Source organism: Hemicordylus capensis, chromosome 2 (genome assembly GCF_027244095.1).
Source record: "Hemicordylus capensis ecotype Gifberg chromosome 2, rHemCap1.1.pri, whole genome shotgun sequence".
Taxonomy (NCBI): Eukaryota; Metazoa; Chordata; class Lepidosauria; order Squamata; family Cordylidae; genus Hemicordylus; species Hemicordylus capensis.
Window position 1 is genome coordinate 173,258,455 of NC_069658.1, and position 27,015 is coordinate 173,285,469.

The window sequence follows — 27,015 nt, forward strand, 5'->3', positions numbered from 1 at the left end:
TTCTGCTCCCCCTTTGTTGTCTTTTGGTTTCAAAAACAGAGGGGGGAAATCTGTAGCCTTTCCCCATCAGGAAAGTGCTCCAGCTCCTCGCTCTCTTGAATTGCTTTTTTCTGAACATTTCCCTTGTTCTAGGATATCTTGCCCCCTTCCCCACTACCCCATTTTTTTTTATTTGAGGCAATCAGTACAGAGAAGGACACAAATTGTGTGATTCTGCCTTTATGAAACAAAGTCACAGAGGAAGACGTAAGTTTGCAGCCTGAAAGCAGGGGGAACCTTGCCCTCATGTTTTCTAAAAGTGGCGAGTATTAATAGTGGTGAATATGAACCTGCATCAGATCAGGCTGGCTCCAGTTTAGTAAAAACATGTTCAAGGGGGACAGCCCCCTTCTTAGAGACCAGGTTTGGGGATAGTGCTAGAATTCTCAATCTGCAAATTTCCCTCCACATTGTTGGCATTTCAAACAAACAGTGATTGAGTCTTCATATTGAAATGGAACAGAGATTATTAGAATTATCCATTTTGCCATGCTTTCTCTCCTAATGTCCTCCAAGACACCATGTGTGTGTGCAGATCACAGGAAGAAGCTATGTAGAACCTAAGCCCATCCTCCATCTAGCTCAGTACTATCGAACTCAGGGCCACATAAAACACCCCCAGCTGTTCTTGGACTACACCTCCCAACATGCTGAGCCACAGTAGCCAATAGTCCGGGATGATGGGAATTGCAGCCAACACTTGCAGGAGGGGCAAATTCACTGGTTACACTTACTGGCAGCTCCAAGGTTTCAGGCAGGTGTCTTTCCCAGCCCTATCTTTAGATGCTGCCAGGGATTGAACCTGGGGCCTTGTGGATGCAAAGCACGTGCTTGAGCGCTATGCTGTGGGTGCTCCTGATGAACATATGAAACTCCCAAATTCAGTCACCATTGATCCATCCAGCTCAGTATTGTGTATCCTGACCAACACAGAAATGTATTCAAAGGCAAGGAAAAGAGACCCTAAATGGCTTGGGTCCAAGGTATAGCAGATTAAAGCCATTGTCTGAGCAAGCTCATGTGAGGGAAAGAAATGCTGAACCATCCCTGCTGAGCTTCCTGGTTAGGCTTCTCCTAAAACTATTCTATATTATTGATAGGTTCAAAATGCTGCCGCCGCCACCCCTCTTATCGACAGACCTTGAACCTCCCTGGGTTTGGGGTGGAATCCCAGGGAAATTTCTCTTTACTTTGCTATTGGATAAGTACACAAATCTTCCATGTGCAAGCCTACATGTGGTGAGAAAACTGATAGCTGCTGAATGTCTGAGGACGTGCTTGTACCAGATACCTTGGCAAAGAGGCACCTTTTAATGTGGTGATTCTCTTTATTTAGCAGGGGGAGAGTAACTGGCCCTATCCACCCCCAGCACAGTACCTCCAGTGAGTGTTGCTGGTGTCTATCTTATGTTTCTTTTTAGATTGTGAGGCCTTTGGGGACAGGGATCAATCTTATTTATTTGTTATTTGTGTAAACTGCCCTGAGCCATTTTTGGAAGGGTGGTATAGAAATCAAGTATTCAGCCTGTCAGTCAATGAATGAAGAAATGAACCCCACCCCCCCTTTCCTGAGTTAAAATCCAACTTGGAGAGACTTATAAAAAGATAAACTTTTTAAAAGTCTTATTCAGTTACTACAGACTGCTTCCATCTGAGATTTTCTCAGCTTTTAGATACAGCTAAGAATACTTAGTAGGATTACAAAAATAGATTGTCTCAGGAATATGCAAAAGCACACACACCAAAGAAATATAACTTCCCTAATGCAAAGGGGCATGTTTATAATGCAAAATATAAACTGCATTTGACTAAACAAACTTTTCCTAGTCTGAACTTCTCTAGCTCCTTGCCTTGAACTCACCAAACTCCGGATGAGAATTAAAGTTTCCTGCCCTTCTGTCTTTCAAGGATCTGCAGAGTTATTCTCCAGCAGCCAGACTCCATGGCCACATGTCCTTCTGTGCACCTCCAGCCTAGCTTCTTTCAACAAATAACTTCCTTCTTCCTGGCAACAGCTCTCTAGTTCCCATCTCCCAATGGACTGATTGGGTGAGCTCTGTAGGTCACCAGTCTGTCAGTCAAGACAGGGTTCACTTCTGGTTAACTCTTTAGAGGGAGAGGAGACTGGCCACTACACAAGGTATTTAAGAGAACACCTTCATCAACCCCACCACCTGAGGTCACCTGGGGAGGTCCGGTTGCGGTTGCCACTGGCTCGGTTGATGGCGACTCGAAACCAGACCTTTTTTAGAGTTGCCCCAGGACTCTGAAATGCACTTCCTAATGAAATTAGTGTTTCCCCTTCTCTGAATGTTTTTAAGAAGGACCTGAAAACATACCTGACTCTAAAACTAGAGGGACAACAGAGGCACCTCAATGGGATTGCCCCAAATTGGTCCCAAGGTTGGAGGCGCCTCAGTGTCCACCCAAGGAGGAGCCCAGGAGTGCTACCAAGGTGAGCCCAGGGGGTGCAAGTCATACCTCACAAGGGTGCACATGAACTAAGCAGGTCAGCCCAGATGTTTTAAGTGTGAGAAAGTGGGACACTTCAAGAGGGACTGCCCTGAGGCTAAAGCACTAATGAACATAGTTCACATTAGGAATCCAGAGGTGGCGACAACCCCAAAGGGGCCACCTCCTTGTTTTGATGTGGAGGCTATTCTACCCAAGATGTGAGAGAGTGTTTGGGTTGATGGCCAGCAAGTCATGGCATGGAGGGACAGCTTTCAGTTTAGGGAAGGAGGCGTCTCCTAAGCAAAGCCTGGCCCTGTGAAGCTTTCTCTATTGCACTGGCTCTCTGGCCCATAGGTGGATCAAACTCAAAACCAGGGCAGTATTTCTACCATGTTCTCACCAACTGAGCAAACCAGGCCAATCCCCCTCTCTCACTTTGACTCTTTCCGTCCAGGAAAGAAGAGAGAAAAGGAGTCTTACCCAGAGATGCCAGATTCCCAGCATTCTCCTCCATGACTTCTCTGTGCAGGGCTCTTTGGGCTGGAACCAGCAGAGCCCACTCCTCCTTTGTGAAATGCACAACTACTTCCTCAAAGGTTGTCCAGCCATGAAAGCAGAAGGAAACATTAGATACCTTGCGGATCAAATAATGTGTCTTTCTTTTGAAGCACAATCCAAAGGGGTCATTTAAGGAGGAGAGTTTAAGAAAGATGTGGGATGTCTGCCTGAAATTTTTTGGAACAAAACCCATTTGTCAGTTGGGGACTTCCTGTACTGCTTTTCAGCAAGGAGGTTCAAACAGCTGGGGGCCATCCACACTGCACCCATGCCCACCAGTTGGTATGGGTGACGACCCTGGCAAGCAACCAGTGTTGTCTTGACTCAAGATGACCTTCTTGAAGTTGGGAGTGCCTCATGGAAGCCAGCAGAGACTATGGGGAAGCAAGGACGACTGGTTTGTATGGAGACAAAGGGGGGTCATCTCAAGTCAAGACAACACGGATTGCTTGCCAGAGGGGTCACCTGGGCTGATTGGCGGGTACAAATCAACCAGTGTTGTTTAGACTCAAGATCAGGCCTGCTCAATTTAGGCCCCCCAGCTGTTTTTGGACTACAGCTCCCATAATCCCGTCACAGCAGCCAATAGCAAGGGGTTATGGGAGTTGTAGGTCAACATCTGCAGGAGGGCCGAAGTTGAGCAGGCCTGCTCAAGATGAATCTCTTTGAGCAGGGAGGGCCTCATGGAAGGCAGCAGACACATTGGGAAGGATGGACCCCAAGTCTTGGGACAAGCACTCCCTGGCCAAGCAGGTGGGAACAAGCTACACTCTGTCCACTTCGGGTGTTTGCCAACCAGCCCGGGTGACCCATCTGGCAAGCAACCAGTGTGGTCTTGAATCAAGATGACCCCTCTATGAGCAGGGAGGGTGTCCTGGCAGGCAGCTAACACCTTGGGAAGTAGGGCCCTGATGTTTTCAGACAAGCACTCCCTGCTGAGCAGGTGGGAAAAGCTAGTCTGCCCACTTAGGGTGAACCCCAATCAGCCTGGCTAACCCCTCTAGCAGGATCCCAGTGTGGTCATGACTAAGGAGGACCACCCTTGAGCACTGAGGGCCTCATGGACATCACCAGACACATTTGGGAGGGTGGGACCCCCATGTTTTGGGAAGTGCTCACCGTGCTGAGCAGGTGGGTCCAGCCACACTCTGCCCATTTTGGGTGCCCACCAATCAGCCCAGCTGACCCCTCTGGCAGGAAACCAGTGTGCTCCTGACTCAGGAGGACCCCCCCCCCTTTGAGCAGGGAGAGCCTCACGTATGTCACCGGACACTTTTGGGAGGATGGGAACCCCTATGTTTTGGGAAGAGCTCTCTCTCTGCCTGGTCACTCCCAAATTTGTCTGATGACATCCATGAAGTCCTCCCTGATCAAAGGGGAAGGGGGTCATCCTGAGTCAGGACCACACTGGTTTTCTGCCAGAGGGGTCAGCCAGGCTGACTGGTGGACACCCTGCTGGCCCCACCTGCTCAGCAGGGAGTGCTTTCCCCAAACAGGGGTTCCTGCCCTCCCAAATGTGTCTGGTGACGTCAATGAGGCCCTCCCTGCTGAAAGGGTTTTGTGAGCCAAGACCACACTGGTTTCCTGTTAGAGGGATCAGCCAGGCTGTTTGGTGAGCTCCCCAAGTGGGCAGAGTGTGGCAGCCCTCACCTGCTCAGCAGGGAGTGATCAGAGGGAGCCCTTCTCAAAATATGGGGGTCTCACCCTCCCAAATGTGTCCAGTGATGTACCTGAGGCCCTCCCTGCTCAAAGAGGGTCATGCTAGTCAAGACCACATGGGTTTCATGTCCAAGCGGTCAGGTGGGCTGATTTGCGGGCACCTGAAGTGGGCAGAATGTGGTTTCCTGCCAGAGGGGTCTTGACCAAAAACATGACCAAAATCTTGACCAGAAACATGGGGTCCCTCCTTCTCAATATGTCTGCTGATGTCCACGAGGAGCTCCCTGCTCAAAGAGGGGTCATCCTGAGTAAAGACCACACTGGTTTCCTACCAGAGGGGTCATTCGAGCTGACTGGCAGGCACCTGAAGTGGGCAGAGTGTGGCTGGCCCCACCTGCTCATCAGAAAGTGGCCAGAGAGCGCTTGTCCAAAAACAAGGGGTCCCTCCTTCCCAGTGTGTCTGCTGACATCCATGAGGCTCTCCATGCGCCAAGGTGATCATCCTGAGTCAAGACCAGACTGGTTTCCTGCCAGAGGGATCAGCTGGGCTGATTCGTGGGTACTCAAGGCAGGCAGAGTGCGGCAGGCCCCATCTGCTCAGCAGGAAGTGGCCAGGGAGAGCTCTTCCCAAAACATGGGTTCCTACCTTCACAATCTATCTGGTGATGTCCATGACGCCCTCCCTGCTCAAAGAGAGTCATTCTGAGTTAATTCTACACTTGTTTCCTGCCAGAGCAGTCATTCAGACCAATTGGAGGGTACCCGAAGTAGGAAGAGTTTGGCTGGCCCTACATGCTCAGCAGGGAGAGCTTGTCAGAAAACCTGGGATTTCTGGGAAGAAGAAAGGAAGTCTGTGCTCAGAGTATGAAGTTGGATATGTGGGATGGAGTTTCCTGCAGCAGGATGACTGTAGATCCTTGTAAGACGGGATTACAGGAGGCTTGATTCTCATCTGGAGTTTGGTGAGTTCAAGGACAGGAAACTAGGGCTTTGGCTCTGGGAATTTAGCATAGGAAAAGAGGGTTTAGTCAGACTTCACATTAGGAATTCATATTTCTTTATGGGTGTGCTTTGCATTGGCATAAATATCTGGTTTTTTGCAACTGAGAAACGAAGATTTCAAAGTGTGCCACTCTAGAATCTTCTTGACACTTATGAAGTATTTTTGCAACCAACCATTTTTAAGTGTAGTGTAAAAAGCTAAAAGCCTCAGACAGAACTAGTCGGTAGTAATTTTAATAAGAAGTCTCCCCCCCTCCCGCCCCAGTTCTTTACTTTTTACAAACCTCCAGGGGTTCGTTATTAACCCAGCCGGAGAAAGGGGGGATTTCTCTGGTGCAAAACATGTCTCAATGAGAGCTTGGCCAAATTAACAATTAACTCCACTTGAAGGCAAATGCTTGAGAGAATAACTGGATTTATACACTTGCTTGTTAGCAAGGAGTAAAAGGCGATCAGGGATCTTTGATAGCTCCAAAGCACCTTCAAAGTAGCCTGTAGGAGAGATCTGGTGGTAACCTACCAGAACTTCTGGATTTACTAGAATCTTTTTCTTGGCTTTCTGGCTTTTGAAAGTTGAGGATTTTTAATCGTTCATAGGCAGCTTCTCTGAGCACGTTGCAGAAATGGGTCATTACTGATAGGAGTAATTTCTCAGGTAGTTGACTGAGAAGGCTGCTAAGAACTGGTTAAAAATTGTTCAGTTTATTCATTGACTGGCCTAAGTCATGAAAGGAAATCTCCACACACCAATTCACCACAGTACAATTCTGAATGTGCCACTGTAATTAATTATCAGCCTTTCATATTCACAAAAATTAATGTGCCAGCAGATTCAGGATTGCATAATACTGTAATACCATACCACACCATATAATACAGTAGAATACAGCGCAATAAGACTCTGGGTGTGCTACTGTAAATAATTATCAGCCTTGCTTTGATAGTCTCCCAAATTAATGTAGCGGCAGATAAAGGGTAGCATATTAGGGTGATACCACACCATACAATACAGTAGAACAAAGCACAAGATGACTCTGGCTGTGGCACTGTAAATAACAATCAGCCTTACATTCATAATCCCACAAATTACTGTAGCAGCAGATTCAGGGTTGCATATTATTGCAATACCAACCCACACCATACAATACAGCAGAATTCAGCACAAGATGACTCTGGATGTGCCACTGTAAATAATTATCAGCCTTACTTTCATATTCCTGTTCATTAATGTAGCAGCAGATTCAGGTTTGCAATCCTGAGCATAACTCAGAAATAAGTCCACTTCAATGGGCTTTCTCCCAAGTTAAATGTGCATAAAATTCCAGCCCTAATATTAGACTGTGATTTTTGTTCCACTAGGAATGCAGAATGCAGTGGCCAACTATATGTATGAAGGCTGTATCTCCAAAAGCAGAGACAGCCCTAATTACTGAGGATCTTCAGTCCTTCATGGGTTATATGATGCAGACATTTGAAAGGGATAATGTGAGCAAAAACAGTGCATTTATTTGGTCCTCAAGCGCTGGACTTCAACTATGTGCCACTGTAAGTTACAACATAGCCCAACATTCATTAACAAAAGAAATACACATGGGAATAAAGAAGGACATGCAGATGTCAGTTTTGGCTCTAAGCAATAGATTAAGGAGAAAATCTTCTACAAAGGCTCCCTCCCCACTCATTTTTTTCCTGAGAAACGTCCTTGTTTTATTGGAGCAAGGAGCTCCAATCTCAGCTGGAGGTTGAAACAGTGCTATAGCCTCTGCAGAATAGCACCATATTGCAAGAATTCAGCTCTCCAAGTATTTGGAAAGGATGTGAGCTACTTTCACAGGATGACATACTTTTGGTTTTTGACAAGTTACAGGAAAAACAGTCACAACCATGAACTATCGCTACTGCTGTTGTATCTCTATCTTTAGCTTCTTTTACTGTTTACTCAGCTGCTCGAGTGTTTACCAAAAACAGCCTCAGCTGCTCAATGAACATTTACTTCCGATTAAGCACCACTGAAATCAGTCCCATTTACTTCTGAATAAGAGTCATCTTAGGATCAAGCAGGGGCGCCCTGGGGACAAGAGGCAATGGCGGCGGCGGTGACTAGTACTGTTGCTACTACTCACCACCACCCCATGCCTGGCTCGCACAGCCCTAGCAGCAATGCCTCACAACATCTGCCCTGCTATGGAGTGTCGGTAGGGACACACAAAGCAGCAGGGACAACTGCAGCAGCAAAATTGCAGCAGATCTCTCGTCCTCTGTCCTGGCACCACCCCTAAGAGCTGGGCTGAACTTCCAGTAGCAGCCCGTGTGCAACATTCCCCTCGCGTGCAACCCCCTTCCCTCTCCAGAAATGGTGTCAACTACTGCTGATACCTCCCTACACACATTGTACCACCAGCCACTATGCTCACCGCCACCACGGGGAAGACCTGCTCAGCTCACCCCCAGCCATGCACATGGCGGCTACAATGGCAAAGATTGGTGTGGTGGGCAGATGCAGGATGGCAGTGCTGGCAGGAGGCCCTCCGATCCAGGAGGCCACAGACTGGCGCCAAGAGTGCCTCTGATTATTGTAAATCATAACACACCATATAATATACTAGAATACAGCACAATACGACTCTGGATGTTCCACTGTCAATAATTATCAGCCTTACTGTCATTTAAAATGGGAACTATTATTAACTCCCAAATTAATGTAGCAGCAGAGCTGATAATTATTTAGTGCCTCATCCAGAGTCTTATTGTGATATATTCTACTGTATTGTATGGTGTGTTATGGTCTTATCCCAATATGCAATGCTGAATCTGCCGCTACATTAAATTGTGGGAATATGAAATTCAGGCTGATGATTATTTACATTGGTACACCCGGAGACTTATTGTGCTGTATTCTACTGTATTATGGTATTAACCTAATATGCAGTGCTGAATCTGCTGCTACATTAATTTGTGGGAATATGAAAGTCAGGCTCATAATTATTTACAGTGGCACATCCAGTGTCTTATTGTGCTGTATTCTACTATATTGTATTGTGTATTTTAGGATGAAATGAATCTGCATTTTAGGATAACACAATACCACACCATACAATACACTAGAATTCAGCCCAATAAGACTATGGATGTGCCACTGTAAATAATTATCATCTTTATTTTCATATTCCCACAAATCAATGTAGCAGCAGATTCAGGGTTGCATGGTGTGGTACGGTATTACCATAAAATGCAATCCTGAATTTGCTGCTACATTAATTTGAAGGAATATGAAAGTAAGGCTGATAATTATTTACACATCCAAAGTCTTGTTCTGCTGCATTCCATTGTATTGTTTGGTGTGTTATGGTATTACTCTAACATGCAACCCTAAATCTTTTGCTGTTAATCTGGGGGTGAATAATGGTTCCCATTTTAAAAGAAAGGCTGATAATTATTTACACTGGCACATTCAAGGTCTTATTGTGCTGTATTCTACTGTATTGTACCGTGTTGTATGGCATTACCCTAATATGCAATGCTGAATATGCTGCTACATTTGGGGGTAAATAATAGTTCCCATTTTAAATTAAAGTAAGGCTGATAATTATTTAGTGGCATATCCAAAGTCTTACTGTGCTGTATCCTACTGTATTGTATGGTGTGGTATGATATCATAATAATATGCAATGCTGAATCTGCTGCTACATTAATTTGTGGGAATGTGAAAGTAAGGGTGATAATTATTTACAGTGGTACATCCAAAATCATCTTGTGTTAGATTCTACTGTATTGTATGGTGTGGTATGTCTGAGCATGCTCCCACATATGAAGGTGTGGGATTTTGTGCCTACCTGATGCCAGAGCTGTTGGCTATCTCAATATGGCCTTTGGCCATTCTGGCTGGGGATGATGGGAGTTGTAGTCCAGCAACATCTGCAGATCCAAGGTTGGGAACCCCTGTTGTGGAAGAAGCAGTTATGCTGCTCAGCACGATAGGAAATGGCAAGTATTTTCAATCTCGGCAGATGTGACTGCTCAAGTGAGTGGTAATGGTGTGGACAGATTAGCACACTGCGCAGGAGCACTGCAGGCAGGCATAGGGGCTGGTGGCATCCCAGAGAAGGTGTGGGGAGAGGCAGGATTTTTGTGCTGGTGCTAACCAGCATTCCAGAAGGAGGTTTCCTTCTGGGTTGAGAAAGGGGAAGCGTTCCTCACCTCCTCCACATGCTCTGTGATCAGTTTGGAATAACAGTTTTCCTCCTTGCTCTGCCTGAGGCAATGGCTTCAAATCTTGATTGGGAAGATAGGGAAAAGAATGGGATTCATGGCACATATCCCAACATCATTGATTAATTGCCTAATACAATGAATTGATGACAATTTGTTTAATCAGGTGACACTCTAATAAACTGAAAATGCATGTTCTTTGACGTGGGCTCTGTGCCTGCACAGAGACCACGTCAGAGTTTCTCCAAGTTGAAATTCTCTCCAGCATTTTGGTATTAGCCACGCCCCTCCTGGTGATGTGTGCATGTGCCTGGCTTACCTCCTTCCGTCTTGCTTCATCTGCTGGCAGATCAACAGCGTCATGAATTGCTCCAAGCTTTTTGACACATTCACCCACAAAAATCTCTATCTCCTTTTCCCTCTTTATCCTTCTCCTATTAGCTCTTCTTACTGTTTTTAAGTTTGTTACTTCTCTCTTTCTCGCAGGCCCTACCCCCTTCACCGGGGGATGAACTATCCATTCTGCCCCACACTTTCCATGGTCTGCAAGGTCACTTTTAGAAAGTGTGTCTGTTGTGGAGCCAAACTCCCCTCCATGGACAGACATAGTTGCTGACTCTTTTGCCTCAGCAAGGCCAACATGTGCATCTACTGCGTCAGGTTCACCAAACAAGTGAGGAAAAAATGGGCCTCTCACCTACGCTCATGGCTCTAGGAACAAGCACTAAATGCTCCCAGACAGCATCAACCCCCACAGTCATGCAAGCCCGATCTGACGATTCTATCAACCTCCTTTGGCCAGCGACCTCCGGTTCGCCTACAGTGCAATCAGGCTTGCAGCCCCTTAGTGCTACTTTGCCTTCCGACGCTCAGAGATCAGTTCTGTCCAGGCATTCTGTTGAGTCTGCAGCTCCGCAACAATTTCCCTCAACACCGAACACCTCAGTACTGTCCACTTTTACCATGCCCCACCCCCACAAAAGTCAACCCCACTTCCATCAGGCATGATGGCTTCCACCATGCCACCCAAGAAGAAAAGAGAGCCCGCCTGAGGGTTCCGAGACTCTCACAACGTTGGCTCGCACAATGGACCAACCCCCTCCGAAGCCTCCTTAAACAAAGCCCTTGAGTCTGTTCCGAAGCAAAAAAAGGAGTGGAAGCAAGTACCAATGCAACCTGCTGCTCAACTACAGCTGCACTCCATTGACCAGAAACACCATCTTGACTCGCCCAGCTCTACACAGTTGGTCCCGGGCCATCTCACACCTACTTTTGAACTCTATTGATACTGAGGAGACCTACTATCCACCCTCAGAGGAAAAGATCTATGCTCTCTGAGCCCAAGAGCCATTCCAAGCCAGAAGCACTCCAAGTAGGAGATCCAACTTATGAAGTGACTCCTTCCACTCCAAACCCGAAGAACTCTGCCCAAACCCAAAATAGGTATGGGGTTTGGTCGATTCCTTCGGTCGATCCAAACTATACCTGCATCTATCGACCTCGTCTACTACTTATTACCACGCCCAACATTAACCAGTATTATTCTAACTGGGACAAACTCCTGGACTATTGCACTGCTTATTAGAACCAGCCGCCTACGAACCCACTCTCCAAAGTGAAGCCTTGTGGCACCAGTCCTCTACCAGAGGTCAACCCCAGCATCACTCCCAGCTGGACCAGTGGGAGCATCAGCAACCCAGGAGAGCTCTATCCCACTCACCACTTAGACATATAGGTCATGGCCACCTCTATATAGCAACTTGTTGCCACTCCTGGCTTCAGAATGTATGATGCTCGCTCCCGCTTAGAGGATCTTCCCTTTGATGGTGATACCCTCTTTGAAGAGAAGACTGATGAGACTCTACAGAAGGTCTGTCTTCGCAACACCTCTTGCTCCATGAGCTACCAGTCTTCCTCCTCACAGACCAGCAGACCCAGCAAGTGGACCCAAAGCCAGCCCCAATGCCCTTCCAACCAGTTCCAACCCACAGACCATTCTTTTTGTAAGGCGCTCTACCAGCCCTATGGAAAGATATAGCAGTATAACTCTTATTGACCTCCACTTCCATCTTGGCCATCAGCATCCTTCCCTAAGAAACCGTTACGCTGACTGTGGGACTGCTGACTGGGGACCAACCTATTTCCATCTTCATGCATGGGAAGCTGTTATGTCAAATGTGTGGGTCCACACAATCATAATAATTAGATATGTGCTGGAATTTTGTTCTACACCCCTTCCTATACCCACCCATCACAACAATTCCCTACAGCAGTCCTGCTGGAAGAGGTTTTGTCTCTCCTCCACAAGCAAGCCATAGAACCAGTGCCAAATCCAAACACGCAAGGGCTTCTACTCCACCTATTTTGCCATCCCCAAGCATGATGGAGGCTTCTGACCCATCTTGGACCTCAGGGAACTAAACAAGTGGATTACCTACATGATCTGACCACCCTCTCCTTCCTCCAAGAGGGAACGTGGTTCATTTCCTTGAACCTCAATAAGATTCTGGATGTGCCACTAAATAATTATCAGCCTTACTTTCATTTAAAATGGGGACTATTATTCACCCCCAAATTAATGTAGCAGCAGATTCAGCACTGCATATTAGGGTAATACTATATCACACCACACCACACCACACACCACACCACACCATACCACACCACACATTATAATGCAGCACAATAAGACGTGCCACTAACTTTCATTTAAAATGGGAGCTATTATTCACCCCCAGATTAATGTAGCAGCAGATTCAGGGTTGCATATTAGGGTAATACAGAAAAATAGTTCCACACCATACCATACAGCACAATAAGACTTTGGATGTGGCGCTGTAAATAATTATCAGCCTGACTTTCATAGTTCCACAGATTAATGTAGCAGCATATTCAGGGTTGCATTTGAGGGTAACACTAATTTGGGAGGACAGAGAAACTGAGTTCAGCAACTCCCTGCAGTACACACACATTGGTTGTTTCAAGATTTCACACAAACCAATGTCCACATCTCAGAAGCTCCAAAGGGCCCTAATGGACCCTCTGATGTGCATTAGGTGATGTGTGATCAGTGTCTGTGCTGGGGTGTGTGTGAAACATTCTAATAAAAAAGTGCCTGCAGCAGTCCTATCATTGCCCAGCTCTCTTTGTGTGCATTGAATGCCATCTGTACCAAAAAAATAAAAATAAAATAAAATAAAAATGAGGCACCACCTTATTTTTGCTGGAAACATCCATGCCCAGATGAATATCCTTTGTCTGCAGTACTTTCGATGGATTTTCTTGATGAAAAGGCATTCATCAAGACAATCCTGATCCCTTCCCACCACATTAGGAAGGCTAAGAATGTGATGTCTGGAAGGTAAGTATCAGTACAAGCCATTCACAAATAAGGATTTCTCATTGGTTTCATTTTTAAAATTAAAAAACAGAACAGTCAGTGCAGCCCCAGCCTGAAACCTCTGGCAGTCTAGGAACATAAAAGCAAAGAAATGCTGGGGTTCAGCTCAAAGCAGGAATAAGTTAGCCAACAGAGGAACTACTGTTTCTGCACCTCACTAAGTGGTGGGACTTACAGGCTTGAGTGCAAGACAATGTGAGACAAGCTGGGATTCCTCACTGTGGCTTGTGTCATGGATTGGACCGGAACCCCCCTCAGCTAAAAAGGCAGTGCCAGGGCAGAGGGAGATGACAAAATTCCCAATAAGTCCAAACACCCTGCCAGCTCAACAGTAACCTGCATCTTCTGTAACCACACACTTGCTTACATGTTGGTGCGGCATATATAAAAGAGGCTCCCCCCTGGTCCCCTTTCTTCCCCCAGACTCCAAGTCTATTTCAAGTAACAGTAAGCTGGAGAAGAAGGGTAAGGACAAAGCACTAGGATCCCAGAGTGGCTGCCCTCCTCCCAATGTTTTACATGGCAGTTCCTGGGCATAGGCAGGTCACCACATCCACTTCCAAACACTCTGCAGGACACACAGCTGTATTTCCTGCAGCTCATCTTCCAACATTGTAGGAAAAGCTAAAAGGGTACATCAGGGTCCTGAAGATTTACTGCTGTGTCTGCCAGACAGTAAAAGGTTCATGGTACACTTGTGGGGCTCCTAGCCAGCCCAGACACATAGCAGCTCAAAGGATGAGTGCAAGATTTGGTCTCAAAGTGCCAGTTCCACCTCCTCAGGGTGTGGGAGTAGCCACCGGGGCAGGCAGCTCCTGGGAAGTCCCTCGGCGGTGCCGTAAGCTCTTCTCCTCATCCTACAGGAACAAAGAAAATACTGCTGTGAGCCAGTTATGTACTTCAGCCAGATATTCAACTGGTTGGTTGAAATCAATGTGCCCTCCCCGCAGCCTGACCTATGGACCCTTGGCCTCCCAAGCTTCTTTGCTTATCCATTCCCTTCCTGTCAACAGCTCACAGTCCCTTCTGCTCCAAACTGACATTGGCCAAGGCTGACTTGCTCTAGGCTCTAATTACTGATGCAGTCACCCTGAACAGAAGATGGTTTAGAAAATTTCGAGACAACAGGAAGGAGTTTGCAGACAAGAAAAAAAATGACAGCCTGTTTTTAGCCTGATATATATTTATAAGATGCAGAAATAGAACACGAAGCAGTTCAAATGGGAAATTTGATAGGTTCTCAAGAACCAGTTTGAGGTGCTGCAGTAGAAAACCATGCACAATGCAGCCAGGAACTGGTGTCCATTCTAGCTCTAGCGATACAGAGTGAAATTCTTCTTCGTAAAAGTACTGTGGCAAGAGGTGGTATTTTGTGGTATTGTGATACCTTTACACAATTTTCCTTTAGGAAAAAGGCCCTTCACATCAGGTTGTGAAGGTTCTCCAGGTAGGCTGGAAGATCTTTTAACCACTCTTGACTTTCCCAACTGTACCTTTCAGTTTCCTTTTACATTATCTTCTCATTTTTGAGAAATGTCCTCTAATGAAATAAAGCCTGACTACATTGGACATTCAGAGAAAAATTTCATCAATATATGTATTGAATGTGATAGTGTTGTGATCACTGTTTCTAAGGGTTTTGATAACAATGCCTTGCATTACATCCTAGGTACAGGTTAAAGATAAGTTCAAGGGTTACAACTGCTTTTGTTGACTCCATGAGTAGGGATGTGTATGAGCTACTCAGTTCTAAGTGGAGATTTGAACCTGGGCTTCTCATGCCTCATTGTCCCTGCTCCACCTTAGAATGGTCTGCAGATGTGAATTCCATGCTCACAAAAAGCAGCATTAGAATAACTTAGGAGTAGACACCCCAACTTGCTGTGTCAAAATTCATTGCATGGGAATTCATTCATTCAAGAGCTGGCATAGACCTGCTGGCTTGGAAAGGGGTAAGCTGGAGCCCTCCCCACACATGGATCTACTCGCTTGACTTGGCAGCCTGGAGTGAACAGCCCCAATGTTCCCCAAAGGATCTGTTCAGACACTGAGTAGAACATTGAAGGGAAGTGAGCAAGGAACTCCATTTCCCAAAACTAAGCCTGGAAGTGTGGCTGCACTTATCAGTAAACTCCACCCAGCTTCCTTACCCCAGTAGGGTGGGGTTGGGGGGAAGCTGGGTGAACACATGATAACTGTTTCAAGTCTCAAGGATTTATTGTATCTAAAATTATTTTCCTCTAATTAACTTACATTTAGAGCTCTTTCAGCTAAGAGCTGAAGTCACCTATTACAATTCTCTATTTATTGGTTTCTTCTGGCATCTCAAGAATTTTGATTAGCATAGGATTAGGGAACAGTATGCTCCTGGGACAGTATTACTTTCCATACCACTATTTTATAATAGCCTAAGAGGGATGGGTACAAGGACAGTTTGTTGGGGGAGAATGCCAGAAGAGAAACATTATAGGGCTCAAGGAACGTTGTGTACACTTGTACTCTGAGGAAGGATGAGCTGACCTTTGAAGGTGGGCAGTCTTGGATGCTCATGGCCTGCCAATGTAGAAAGGGGAAGCATGTCTCTCTAAGGCTCAAGGTTAGATCAGGCCAGCTGCCCCTGCACCCTGAGGAAACTTACTGTTTCAAAGACAGCATTCTGCTCTGCTGGTGCAAACAACAGCTCCTGCCCTTCTTCCTCCCGCACGGCATCCATCCCTTCCTCCTCGTACTCGGTCAGGTAGTCTGACTCCTCTCCTATTTGTGGGCAAATACAAGATACACCATCCTCTGGCTGGTTTTGGAAACCTTTACAAAGCAGTACCTTCACTCACCCTCACTCTCACACACAGCTAATCCCTGAGCCTGGAATTTTCATAAATGTCCACACGTATCTGGGCCCTCTACTTTTTATTCTGGACAGTTTTTGTGTGAGTGTGAGAGCCCTCTAATCTGTCGATATAGTGTTTGCTATGTCTGGATTAGTGATGTGCACAGAACCGCGGAGGTGTGGTTCGATGCCGGCGGGAATGCCTCTTTAAGGGCGGGGGAGGGTGCACTTACCCCTCCTGCCGCTCCCCCCGCCCCGCTGGTGCTCCGTTTTTAGTGAAATGCATGGGGCGGCACACGCGACGGGTGCACACACAGGTGATACTTCGGGCCAAGAATGGTGGAAGGGGCGGCAGGGAGGTATATTGCCATCCCATGGATTTCACTAAAAATGGAGTGCCGGCGGGGGAAAAGCAGCGGGAGGTGTAAGTGCACCCGGCACCACCCTCAAAGAGTCACCCCCGCCGGCGTCGAACCTTCGAGCTGGCGCCGCCTTTGAACCAGTTAGGAGGCCTTTAGAATGGCCTTGGGACCGGTTCGTGCACATCCCTAGTCTGGATCCATAACAATTCTGTAATGTAGTGAAAGTCACAGCATGATTTGGCATTCACACTCCCAGCAGTGGGAATGCCAAACAGGAAGTGGGTAGAACAGTATCATATGGAAGATGCATGTCTTTGTTGCGCTTGCATCAGCTCTTCCTTCAAGGAACCCAAGCCAAGATGATGGGTGTCATTTACAGATGGCAAACTGCAGCCATACACTTAATTCCATCCTCCCCTTCCACTTTGTAATGTTTGGTATAATTTGCATGATTACCCCAGCTAATTTGCATGATTTGTCCCTTTCCCAGCTAGCAGAATCCAAAGATATAGAGCAGTGGCAGAGAAACACACAATGCTACAGCACTGAGATTCAGGTAAGTTGTCCTAGAAGTTACAGAGTGGAAGGGAAGAATCAAATGTATGGCTCTTATGCAGTTTCAGCCTCCAAGCGGCATCTTAGCCTCACAAGAACCCTGTGCAGTAAGTTAGCCTAAGAAACAACTGCTTGCCCAGAAGGAGTCATTTTGAGAATTTCAAGGATGAGCGGGCATTTGGACCAAGGTTTCCATGTCCAAGCCCACAACTTTGGCCACTCCACTCCACTCCACACTTGTGGTTGGTTTTGCAGTACAGCCTCTGCACGGATCCTGTTAGGCCTATTTTCCTAGCACAGATTAATACAGGGACACTCTGTGGTACACTCCCTGAGTGTATTGTGAGTATTGACAGAGAGAATCCTACTCACAAAAGCCTGGAAGCATCACAGGCTTTGCAGAGCTGGGAATTGAATTCAGGTCTCTCACATCTAAGCTGAACCTAAGCATTGGTACTCACCGTCTGCATAGCTGTCTGACACGTAGCTCTTGGCTGGCTCAATGCGTGACACTATCTCAGCCAGGTCTGTGAATCCAGCACTGGGACACATCAGCACCTGGGAAATGAGAGAAAATGGCAATGCTGCCGGGTTGCTTTCTCACAAGAATGGAGCATTGGTTCACTCACCATGAAGGCTTCTTCTTGCTGCTGCATCCAAGGACGTCTCAGAGTGGGTTATGCTTCTCCACGCGGCTTGAAGACAGGGCTATGCAAATTAAGTCAAAGCCTTTAAGAGCCAGGGGAGCCTAGCCCCACCAAGTTCTATTATGCCAAGAGGAGAAAAGTACCTCAAAGATAAACTCTCTGTCTATCCGTTCAGTCGTGTCCGACTCTCGGTCACTCTATGGATCAATGCACTCCATGCCGTCCTATCTCATACAGCTTCCTTTAATTCCGCCATGGTCATTCCAGTGTCATTTTTTATAATATCCAGCCACTGAGTACAAGGCTGTCACCTTCTCCTTCTCCTTCTCCCACTGATCATTCCCAGCATAATTGTCTTTTCGAGTGAATCAGCTCACATGACATGATCAAAATATGTCAGTCTTTGTTTAGTAATCTTAGCTTCTAGCGATATTATTGGTTTAACTCGATCTAAAACTTCCTTATTTGTAATTCTCGCTGTCCATGGTATACGCAACAGTCGCCTCCAACACCACATCTCGAAAGCCTCCAACCTTCTCCTATCTGCCTTCTTCAAAGTCCAGGTTTCACAGCCATATGTGGCTATTGGAAATATTATTACCTTAACTAATCTGTATTTGGTTAGGAGACTAATATCTTTGCTCTTCCAGATTTTACTCATGCTGATCATTGCGGTTCTTCCAAATGCTATATGCCTCCTGATCTCAGGGCTACAGTCACCACATTGATCAATTTTAGAGTCAAGAAAAATAAATCCCTTTACTACCTCAATTATCTCATTATTGATCTTAACGTTGACTTATGTATTCTCTGCAGTCGTCAATATCTTTGTTTTCTTTATATTAAGGTGCAATCAAAATTTTTCACTTTCTTCTTTAATTTTTAAAATTAACCATTCTAGATCTTTCTTGCTTTCCATAAGCAAGATAAACATTGATCAGTAAACATAGAACAAGTGGAACCTCAAACCATGGCAAAAAACAAACCCCAGAGTGTCAGGAACAACTGGCAGACAGTCTGAAAAAGTAACTCCCAAAGGTGCCCTAGATAAAAGGAGGCGTGGGCCCATCCGGTGGGCCACTGTGTGAAACAGGATACTGGACTAGATGGGCCTTGGGCCTGATCCAGCAGGGCTGTTCTTATGTTCTGAAGGGAGGGTCGAGACGTCCTTGGATGCAGCAGCAAGAAGCAGCCTTCATGGTGAATGAACCAATGTTCCATTCTCTGCTGCTGCAATCCAAGGACGTCTCAGTGTGGGGACATACCACAGCCCTCAGCCACAACTAGGGAGGGAGCACCCTTGCCTACTCTGGAGGAAGCACCAGCTGGAGAACCCACCTCCCAAAAGTCGCTTGGGTGGAGGTGAAGGAGTCCAAATCATGTAGTCTAGTGCAGGGGTTCTCAGTGTTGGGTCTCCAGATATTATTGGACTTCAACTCCCATAATCCCCTGCCCCAGTGGCCTTTGGTTGGGGATTATGGGAGTTGAAGTCCAATAACATTTCAACCCAATGTTGAGACTCCCCGGTCTAGTGAACATAGAAAGAACCCTCCAGGTAGTCACTCTACAAATATCCCGGACAGGAGTGTTAGTAGAAAAAACAGCATAGGTAGCTGCGGCCCTGGTAGAATGAGCAAGGATTTTAGTGGGAGTCCTAAGGTACTGGGATTCATAAGCCAGGGCTGTGCAAGACCTTAACCACCAAGCTATGGTGGCAGGGGAAACAGCCTGACCCATCATTTAAGGTGAAGAGGAAACAGAACGTGATTCCATGGTACAAATACGTTCTGTATGTTTTATGAATGTCTTTAGACATCTACAGACGGCTAACCTGCCCCTACTCTGTTGGGTGTACCAGCTTTTGGCAGAGCAAGGGGGTAAAACCAGATCTTGTGACATGTGAAAAGGCAAGGCCACCTTTGGGAGAAAAAAGAGAGACCAGAATTAGCCCAACAGAGACCTCAGAAAAAATGCACAAGCTCTTATATTGTTGCAGAGAGCGTTTGGAAACCCCTGAGATGAGTCCCACCAGAGAGGCAGCATGGCATTGTAACGTGTTTGCAGAGGGATCCCATTCCATCCTGGAGGTGCCTCATGGTAGCCGATCCCTTGGGGATTGCATGCTTGGTAGACAATATTAGGAAGGCCTTCCAGGTATGTTGGTAAATCCTATTTGTTGAAGGTTAACATTGTTGAGGCTAACAATGTGCCGAGCACCTTGGATGAATAGCTGTCCCATTTTATTTATTTATTACATTTATATCCTGTTCTTCATCCAAGGAGCTCAGAGCTCGTGCTTATTTTTATCATCACAACAATCCTGTGAGGTAGGTTAGGCTGAGAGATACGTGACTGGCCCACTGAGTGAATTTCATGGTTGAATGAGGATTCAAACTCCGGTCTTCCTGGTCCTAGTCCAACACTCTAACCACTACGCTATGCTGGAAACATAGGAAGCATCATTCAGTCTCCAGGCGGCTAGCTTTGGCCAGCCTGGATCTGGATGACACACTCAGCACTGCTGAAGAAGGGCTCCATGACACCATGAATCAGGTGTTAGGAACATAGGAAACTGCCATATACTGAGTCAGACCATTGGTCTATCTAGCTCAGTATTGTCTTCACAGACTGGCAGCGGCTTCTCCAAGGCTGCAGGCAGGAATCTCTCTCAGCCCTATCTTGGAGAAGCCAGGGAGGGAACTTGAAACCTTCTGCTCTTCCCAGAGTGGCTCCATCCCCTGAGGGGAATATCTTGCAGTGCTCACACATCAAGTCTTCCATTCATATGCAACCAGGGCAGACCTTGCTTAGCTATGGGGACAAGTCATGCTTGCTACCACAAGACCAGCTCTCCTCTTTAAGTGTTCTTGCTGTGGCCAGGTTGGTGAGTTCTGACAAACTAGCATCTTTGGCCAGAACAGAGCCACAAGGATGACTTGCACCTTGAGTTCTACTCTCCGAAGGACCAGGGCAAGGAGTAGGGTCAGCAGGAAGGTGTACAGGAGACTCTCCGGCCAGTGAGCTGAAAGTCCATGCACTGCTTCTGCCTGGGGGTAGGGGAACCTGGAGAAAAAACGCTGTACCTTCGAATTGGCTGGAGTCACAAAAAGGTCATCAGATGGCTGGCCGAACTGTGTCATGATAAGATGGAAGGTATTTGGGTTCATCTCCCATTCCCCTAGAAAGGTTCCTTCCAACTGAGCCAGTCTGCCATCAAATCTTCTCCGTATATGATCAGCTGTCATGGATGTCACATGCTGCTAGGCCCCTGGAACACAAGGCCAGCTTCTGCCTGCAGGGATCCTGACCTGGTCCCCGCTGGCGATTCATGAGTGCCTTTGCTGTGGTTGTGTCTGTTGATGGAGTGGAACGCCCAGAGTGCCATCAGGATTGCTCAGAGATCCTGCCAGTTGGTTCTGTGCTGCTTTTCGTCTTTTGACCATTTTTTTCCTTGAACTGACTCACGGAGGCAGTGGGTGCCCCACCATACTTGCTGACATCTGTGGCAATGATAGCAATAGCAATAGCAATAGCACTTACATTTATATACCGCTCTATAGCCGAAGCTCTCTAAGCGGTTTACAATGATTTCAGCATATTGCCCCCAACATTCTGGGTACTCATTTTACCGACCTCAGAAGGATGGAAGGCTGAGTCAACCTTGAGCCCCTGGTCAGGATTGAACTTGTAACCTTCTGGTTACAGGGCAGCAGTTTTACCACTGCGCCACCAGGGGCTCTCCAGGGCGGTGATCCAGGGCGGATCCAGGAACTCCTTTCCCAACAAGAGGTATGGAATAGTCGTCCCCCAGTGCAGGGACTGAAGCACCAGAGGCGTCAGGGTGACCCACCTGCTGGATTTTACTGCAATCTCTGGATGGGATGGTAGAAGAGGCCCCCCCTGCAGGGGCCTCAGATGAAAGTGTGCCCATGGCACCATCTCCATGGCTGCCACCATCAGCCACAGGATTCTGGAAAGGGAGTGCAGTGTAAGGGACCTCCATACTAGGGCTTGTCTCACTTCATTCTCCAGAGTGAGCCTGTGCTCTGGGGGTAGGAATAGTTTGTCCCATTGCATGTCTATCAGAATGCCCAGATAGAGCAGTTGGTGAGATGGGGTGAGCTGGCTTTTCTCTCTGTTGATCAAGAAGCTATGGTCCTGGAGCACCTGAAGGGTGCTTTGTAGGTCCCGGTGTGCTGTCTGAAGTGAAGGAGATTTTAGCAACAGTTCATGCAGATACGCAAATATCCCTACTCTCAGGACGTGGAGATGCACTAACACTGGTGACCAGATTATTGTAAATATTTGAGGTGCTAAGTCTCTTTAGGTCCATTGTGGTTAGAGAGTTGAGATGTTGGAGGGTTCCCGTGATTGACCTTAAGGACTCCAAGTGGGATTTCTGCTTTTTGAACATAGCAGTTGAGAATTTTAAATCCAGCACCGCCGGTAGGGAGCTGTCTTTTTCGGGGACCATGAAAATGATGGAGTAGATTCCTGTACTCTGTTGAACCACTGGGACCTGCTCTATGGCCACTATTGACAAGAGATGCTGAATTGCCCCTGTGAGAGGAGAGGAGAGGAGAGGAGAGCTGGTCTTGTGGTAGCAAGCATGACTTGTTCCCAGAGCTAAGCAGGGTCTGCCCTGGTTGCATCTGAATGGGAGACTTGATGTGTGAGCACTGCAAGATATTCCCCTCAGGGGAGGAAGCCACTCTGGGAAGAGCAGAAGGTTTCAAGTTCCCTTTCCTATGTTCCTATGACCCTCGTGTTTTAAGGGTAGGTGGGAGGTTGGAGTGGGCAGGAAGCATTGAGGGGGATTTGTGTCCCAACTCTTATGAAGTAGCCCACCTCGATGGAGGTGAGTACCCAGTGGATGGAGGCGGTGCACTCCCGGGCAGGCAAGTGTGTGGACCACCCAAGAGCACACACACCCCAGAATTGCTGCTTAGACTGCTTTGGGTGTTTGTGTTGGAGGCTGCCCTGTTGCCAAAGCCCTGTCTGGAAGGCCTGGGTCTGTTCCAGGAGGAGCGCTGTGACCTAAAACCTTTCTTTTTATCTTTTGACTCTACGAGGATTTCTTTTAAGACCTCATCCCCAAGCAATTTTTCTCTATTTAAGGGTACTGCCGTGAGGCTGCTTTTGGAGGTAGTGTTAACTTGGCAATATTTCCACCATAAATTACAGCGGCCAACTCCTGAAGCCATTGCTGGCCCTGATGAAAGGCAGATATTGTCAAGAGTGGAAGCTGAGATAAGCCCTGAGCCTCATTTTATGAGTGTTTGCCTCATGTGAGAGGTACTAGAGTTTGGTTCTTGTATTAAACCATCTAGCCAGATGAGGAGTGCCCTGGCTACCATAAAGGCAGCTGCAGAAGCTCTCATCGCTAAGGCAGCCGAATCATGAGTGCACCTCATGTCTCCTTCTAGGCATTTATCAGTGGGGACTTTTAGGGTGGGTTCCCCATCCCAGGGAAGGACCGGTCTCAAATCGTCACCACCACCGGAGTGAGTATCTGTTCAGGTGGGAGGATGAATAGAATTTGTTAGCTATTGCAGAGTTCTTTCTATTGGAGGTGGGAAGTTTTCATTCCACCTTTGCTGCCTCCACGAAAAAAAGAATTTTGGAATTGGAAGGGCCATATTATTTGCCCTTGGGCTAGGAAACACTAGTGTACGTTTACTTGGTGGCTGGGATTCCGGAGACATAGGTGGATCGAGTCCTAAAGTATGTATAGACTTATTCATCAGTCCAAATAGTGGAAAAGTCTATGCAAAGCCTCCAAACCTTCTGGTTCTTGCCCATCAGACCACTCCCCTTCTTCTGTCTGGGTGTTCAGGGTCAGGCACACCAGAGGGGGTCCCCTGGGCCCTCTGGGGAATCCTCCATTGGGGTGGGCTCCTCATCCAATTATCCTCCTCATCTATTATCCTCATCCAAGGGGATAATAGGTCCCGAGGTAGATGGAGGCTTAGCCAGAGGGGTCTGAGGGGTCCCGCTGGGGTGGGGCGGGGCTCTGGAACCCTGGGGGTGAGCCTTCTAGGGGGTCCCCTTCTAGGCCACTTTTTAATTGGCCATAATGTTCAAATGAGTGTGCCAGGATATCTACAACCCAAGAACACTAACTAGGTGGCATATCTGTAGGCCTGGTTTAAAGTCTGCTGAACTGGAGTAGGCTGGGAAGTTTCAGACACCCCCCACCCCTGCCCCCAGGGTTTGCTAGGGCAGGGAGGGAAGCAGAAGCAGAAGAAGAAGGACCAGCATGGGCCGAGCTCACCGGTGGGCTGCCTGCTTCTGCCACGGCATTCCTGTGACCACTGTCCTTGCTCCCAAGGAGGCCTTTACAGCTGTGCCGAGGCTGGATCCTGCACCCCCCGTTCATTGGTGGCCCAGTGCTTTTCCTTTGCCATGCCCAACATGCCGCTGATGGAGGCAATGGCAGCCAGCAAGGAAGCTGGATCATTCCCAGCTGCCACGTGCTCCTCAAGGCTCTGAAGAGTGTTGGAGGTGATGGTGCCGCTTCTGCTGCTGCGGCGGCTCAGGCAGCCCCAGTGGCAGAGAGTAGAAGTGAGGCGGCTGCCTGGTCTACTCCCCCCCCTCCGTTCAGAATTCCCCTTTTTGCAGGCATTTGCCCGAACTCACAGCCGGATGGCAGGAAGTTGGGGCTTTCATGCTCTCTGGGGGCTCTCTAGGCAGTTGCGGTAATGCGGCCTCCTGCGTGGGTTACCGGCTGCCTGAGCGGCCTTTGGAAGGCCTTGCTGGAGCTCTCCCTGTGGGACCCTAATGTGAACTTTGCATTTAGCTTGGTCCATGGAGCAAAGGGGGGGAAAGACAAAAAAAAAAAAAAAAAAAAGCCGTGGAGCGATGAAGCGGGAGGGGAGCAAAACTGAAAGTAAAACTAAAGCTAACCTCTACCCTTTTTTTCTTTTCTTTTTTCTTTTGTTTCTTTTCTGATAATATAGTTTTAGAAGATCTCTGAACAAAGACACAAAGCAAACACTCAAGAAGAATAAATGGAAATAGGTGAGGGAGAAACAAGGAAGCAATCAGAGAAAAACTGAGAGAGAACTGCCTGCAGCCAAACACAGGACTAAAAGAACTGGATGGGGCCAAGCTCTCCTGGCTCTTAGAGGCTTCAACTTAATTTGCATAGTCCTGCCTTCGAGCCACGTGGAGAAGCATAACCCATTCTGAGACGTTCTTGGATTGCAGCAGCAGAGAATGCCCATGTCAGCAATTAAGAGAAGTAAAATCAGGACCATGAATAATCAGGACCATAAAGCAAAATCAGGATCATAAAGTTCCCAGATTTAAATCAAATTCCAACAGAGAACATTTGCTCGTGCACTTATTTGTTAAAGATGAGAGCTCCCAGATAATGTTTTCCTTTTGCATGCTGTATTGAACTTTATGCTTTATGTCTGTGAAGTAAAGTCAGCAGGGCTCCACTGTGTGCACAATGAAGTCCCAGGACAGTTTGGAATTGCTTTTGGTACAATCCACCAGAAAAATGTTGTGCAACCTCCATTCATTCCACCTGCTTGTTGCTATAAGTGGTAGCAACACAGGGCTTGTAGTCTGATCAGATGCCAGCATATCCATTTGCCATTGGTCTGGGAGCAGCCCTGGGCTTTGCCTATATCACCACTCTGGATGATCCTCCCCCCGCCCCCGCCGAGTTTGCTGGAGGAGCTTCAAGTGGGAGTGGCCCCATGCCATGGCCACTCCCCTCATCCCCATCTCCACACTTACATCCATGCGTTTGCTCTCATAGAAGTCTGCAGAATGCCGGTCCTTTACCATTTTCTCAATGATGTCCCCTCGGCACCATCCATCAAATACTACTTTTCCATGCTGGTAACCCACATCCTATGGGAGAAGGGCAGAAGCAGGTCAATCCAGAATTTTCCAAGGGACAAGGAAGCTCGAAGGGCAACAGTCACAGTCGACACAAGGATGGGGAGGCTGAAGAACAGCCAAAACATTTCTGTATCAAGGCTGATGCAAGCACTGGAGAAGCATGTCTATGGCAGCCACAACTTCACAATTTGTACTGTGGGGACAGGATGAGGAACTGGGAACCTTTAGTTCAGAGGAGAGGAGGCTAAGGGGGAAAGGATAGTCTGACAGTTGCCAAACATTAAAACACATCTCGGGCACAAGAAGAGAAACAATCAGATACTCTCTTTGCACCAAGCAGGTGCAATTTACACAGCTCCATAGACCCCCACTTGCTGCTGGAAGAGCTGCTCATGTTCTCTTCTTCATCAAGATCACTCACAGAGCTTGGTATAGGGCTGGGTCATGGGGTCTGGCAAGATGCGATTCAGCACATGTTATTCCTAACCTGGCTGCAGGGTTGTAACTATAATAGGGCAAGGGGAGACAGTTGTCTGGGGGCCCACTGCCTTGGGGGGGGGGAGTGCAGAGGCAAGTCACATGACTGACTCCCCCAGCCACGCACCTGCCCGGGCTTCCTTCAGCTATATTCATCCTCTGAAATTGATGTGAGTGTTAAGACCTGGAGCTACCAGAACAGCATGTCTTTCTCTAGTACCATTAAATGATGTGCATCGTCCACCATTTACAAAATCTGTTAAAAATTAATTTAGGATGATGTTCTGTTGTGGCACATAGATAGATAGATAGATAGATAGATCCTATCTATCTATCTATCTATCTATCTATCTATCTATCTATCTATCTATGTTTAGATCCCACTCTTCCTCCGAGGAGCTCAGAGCGGTGTACATGCTTATTTTTATCCTCACAACAACCCTATGAGGTAGGTTAGGCTGAGACTATATATATAAAATTTTTACTATGCTTTTTGTTACCACTATTCAGCCTCATTTAAGATTTCTTTACTTCATGAGCTGAGCTTCAGTGGCCGGGGGGTGGGGGGCATTTTGAAATCTTGTCTCTGGGCCCACTACAATCTTGCTACACCCCTGCCTGGCTGGGTTAATTTGTGTCAGGATTACTAAGGCTGAGCCCCAAAACCTGTTCTCAGTGTCAGAACTTGACCCTGGAACCTCTGCTAAAAGGCCCTCTGAACAGGTAAAGTAGAAACAACCCTCACCCAAACACACCAAGGATTGGGGAACTGCTTCCTGAGCACTGGCTGTCATTCCCAGATAGACTGGAGCCCCAGAGTATCTTTTTCCTAGAAATTAAGCACCAAGAGCATGCCTCTTAGGGCCTCCTGTTTTGGTGTGGCTCTAAAAAGGTCTAGGTCTCAATAAGTGCCTGTGTTTCTCAGCCATTAGTACCAGATTTAGGTTAAACTTTGAGAACAACTTTGTA

General features: G+C 47.2%; 1 protein-coding gene across 15 annotated transcripts in view; it reads right to left on the reverse strand.

The window, feature by feature from the left end:
* Window positions 1–13,310: 13,310 nt before the first annotated feature.
* The window catches only part of PNPLA6 (patatin like phospholipase domain containing 6), a 118,497-nt gene continuing 104,792 nt past the window's right edge, over window positions 13,311–27,015 (reverse strand). For all 15 annotated transcript variants that reach the window (XM_053298806.1, XM_053298803.1, XM_053298802.1 and 12 more), the window contains 4 exons: window positions 25,462–25,578; window positions 17,527–17,623; window positions 15,960–16,075; window positions 13,311–14,178 (listed from right to left, as the gene is read on the reverse strand). In XM_053298806.1, the coding sequence (XP_053154781.1) occupies window positions 14,101–14,178; window positions 15,960–16,075; window positions 17,527–17,623; window positions 25,462–25,578 (408 nt within the window). In that variant the 3' untranslated portion in view covers window positions 13,311–14,100. The remainder of the gene's footprint in view (window positions 14,179–15,959; window positions 16,076–17,526; window positions 17,624–25,461; window positions 25,579–27,015) is intronic.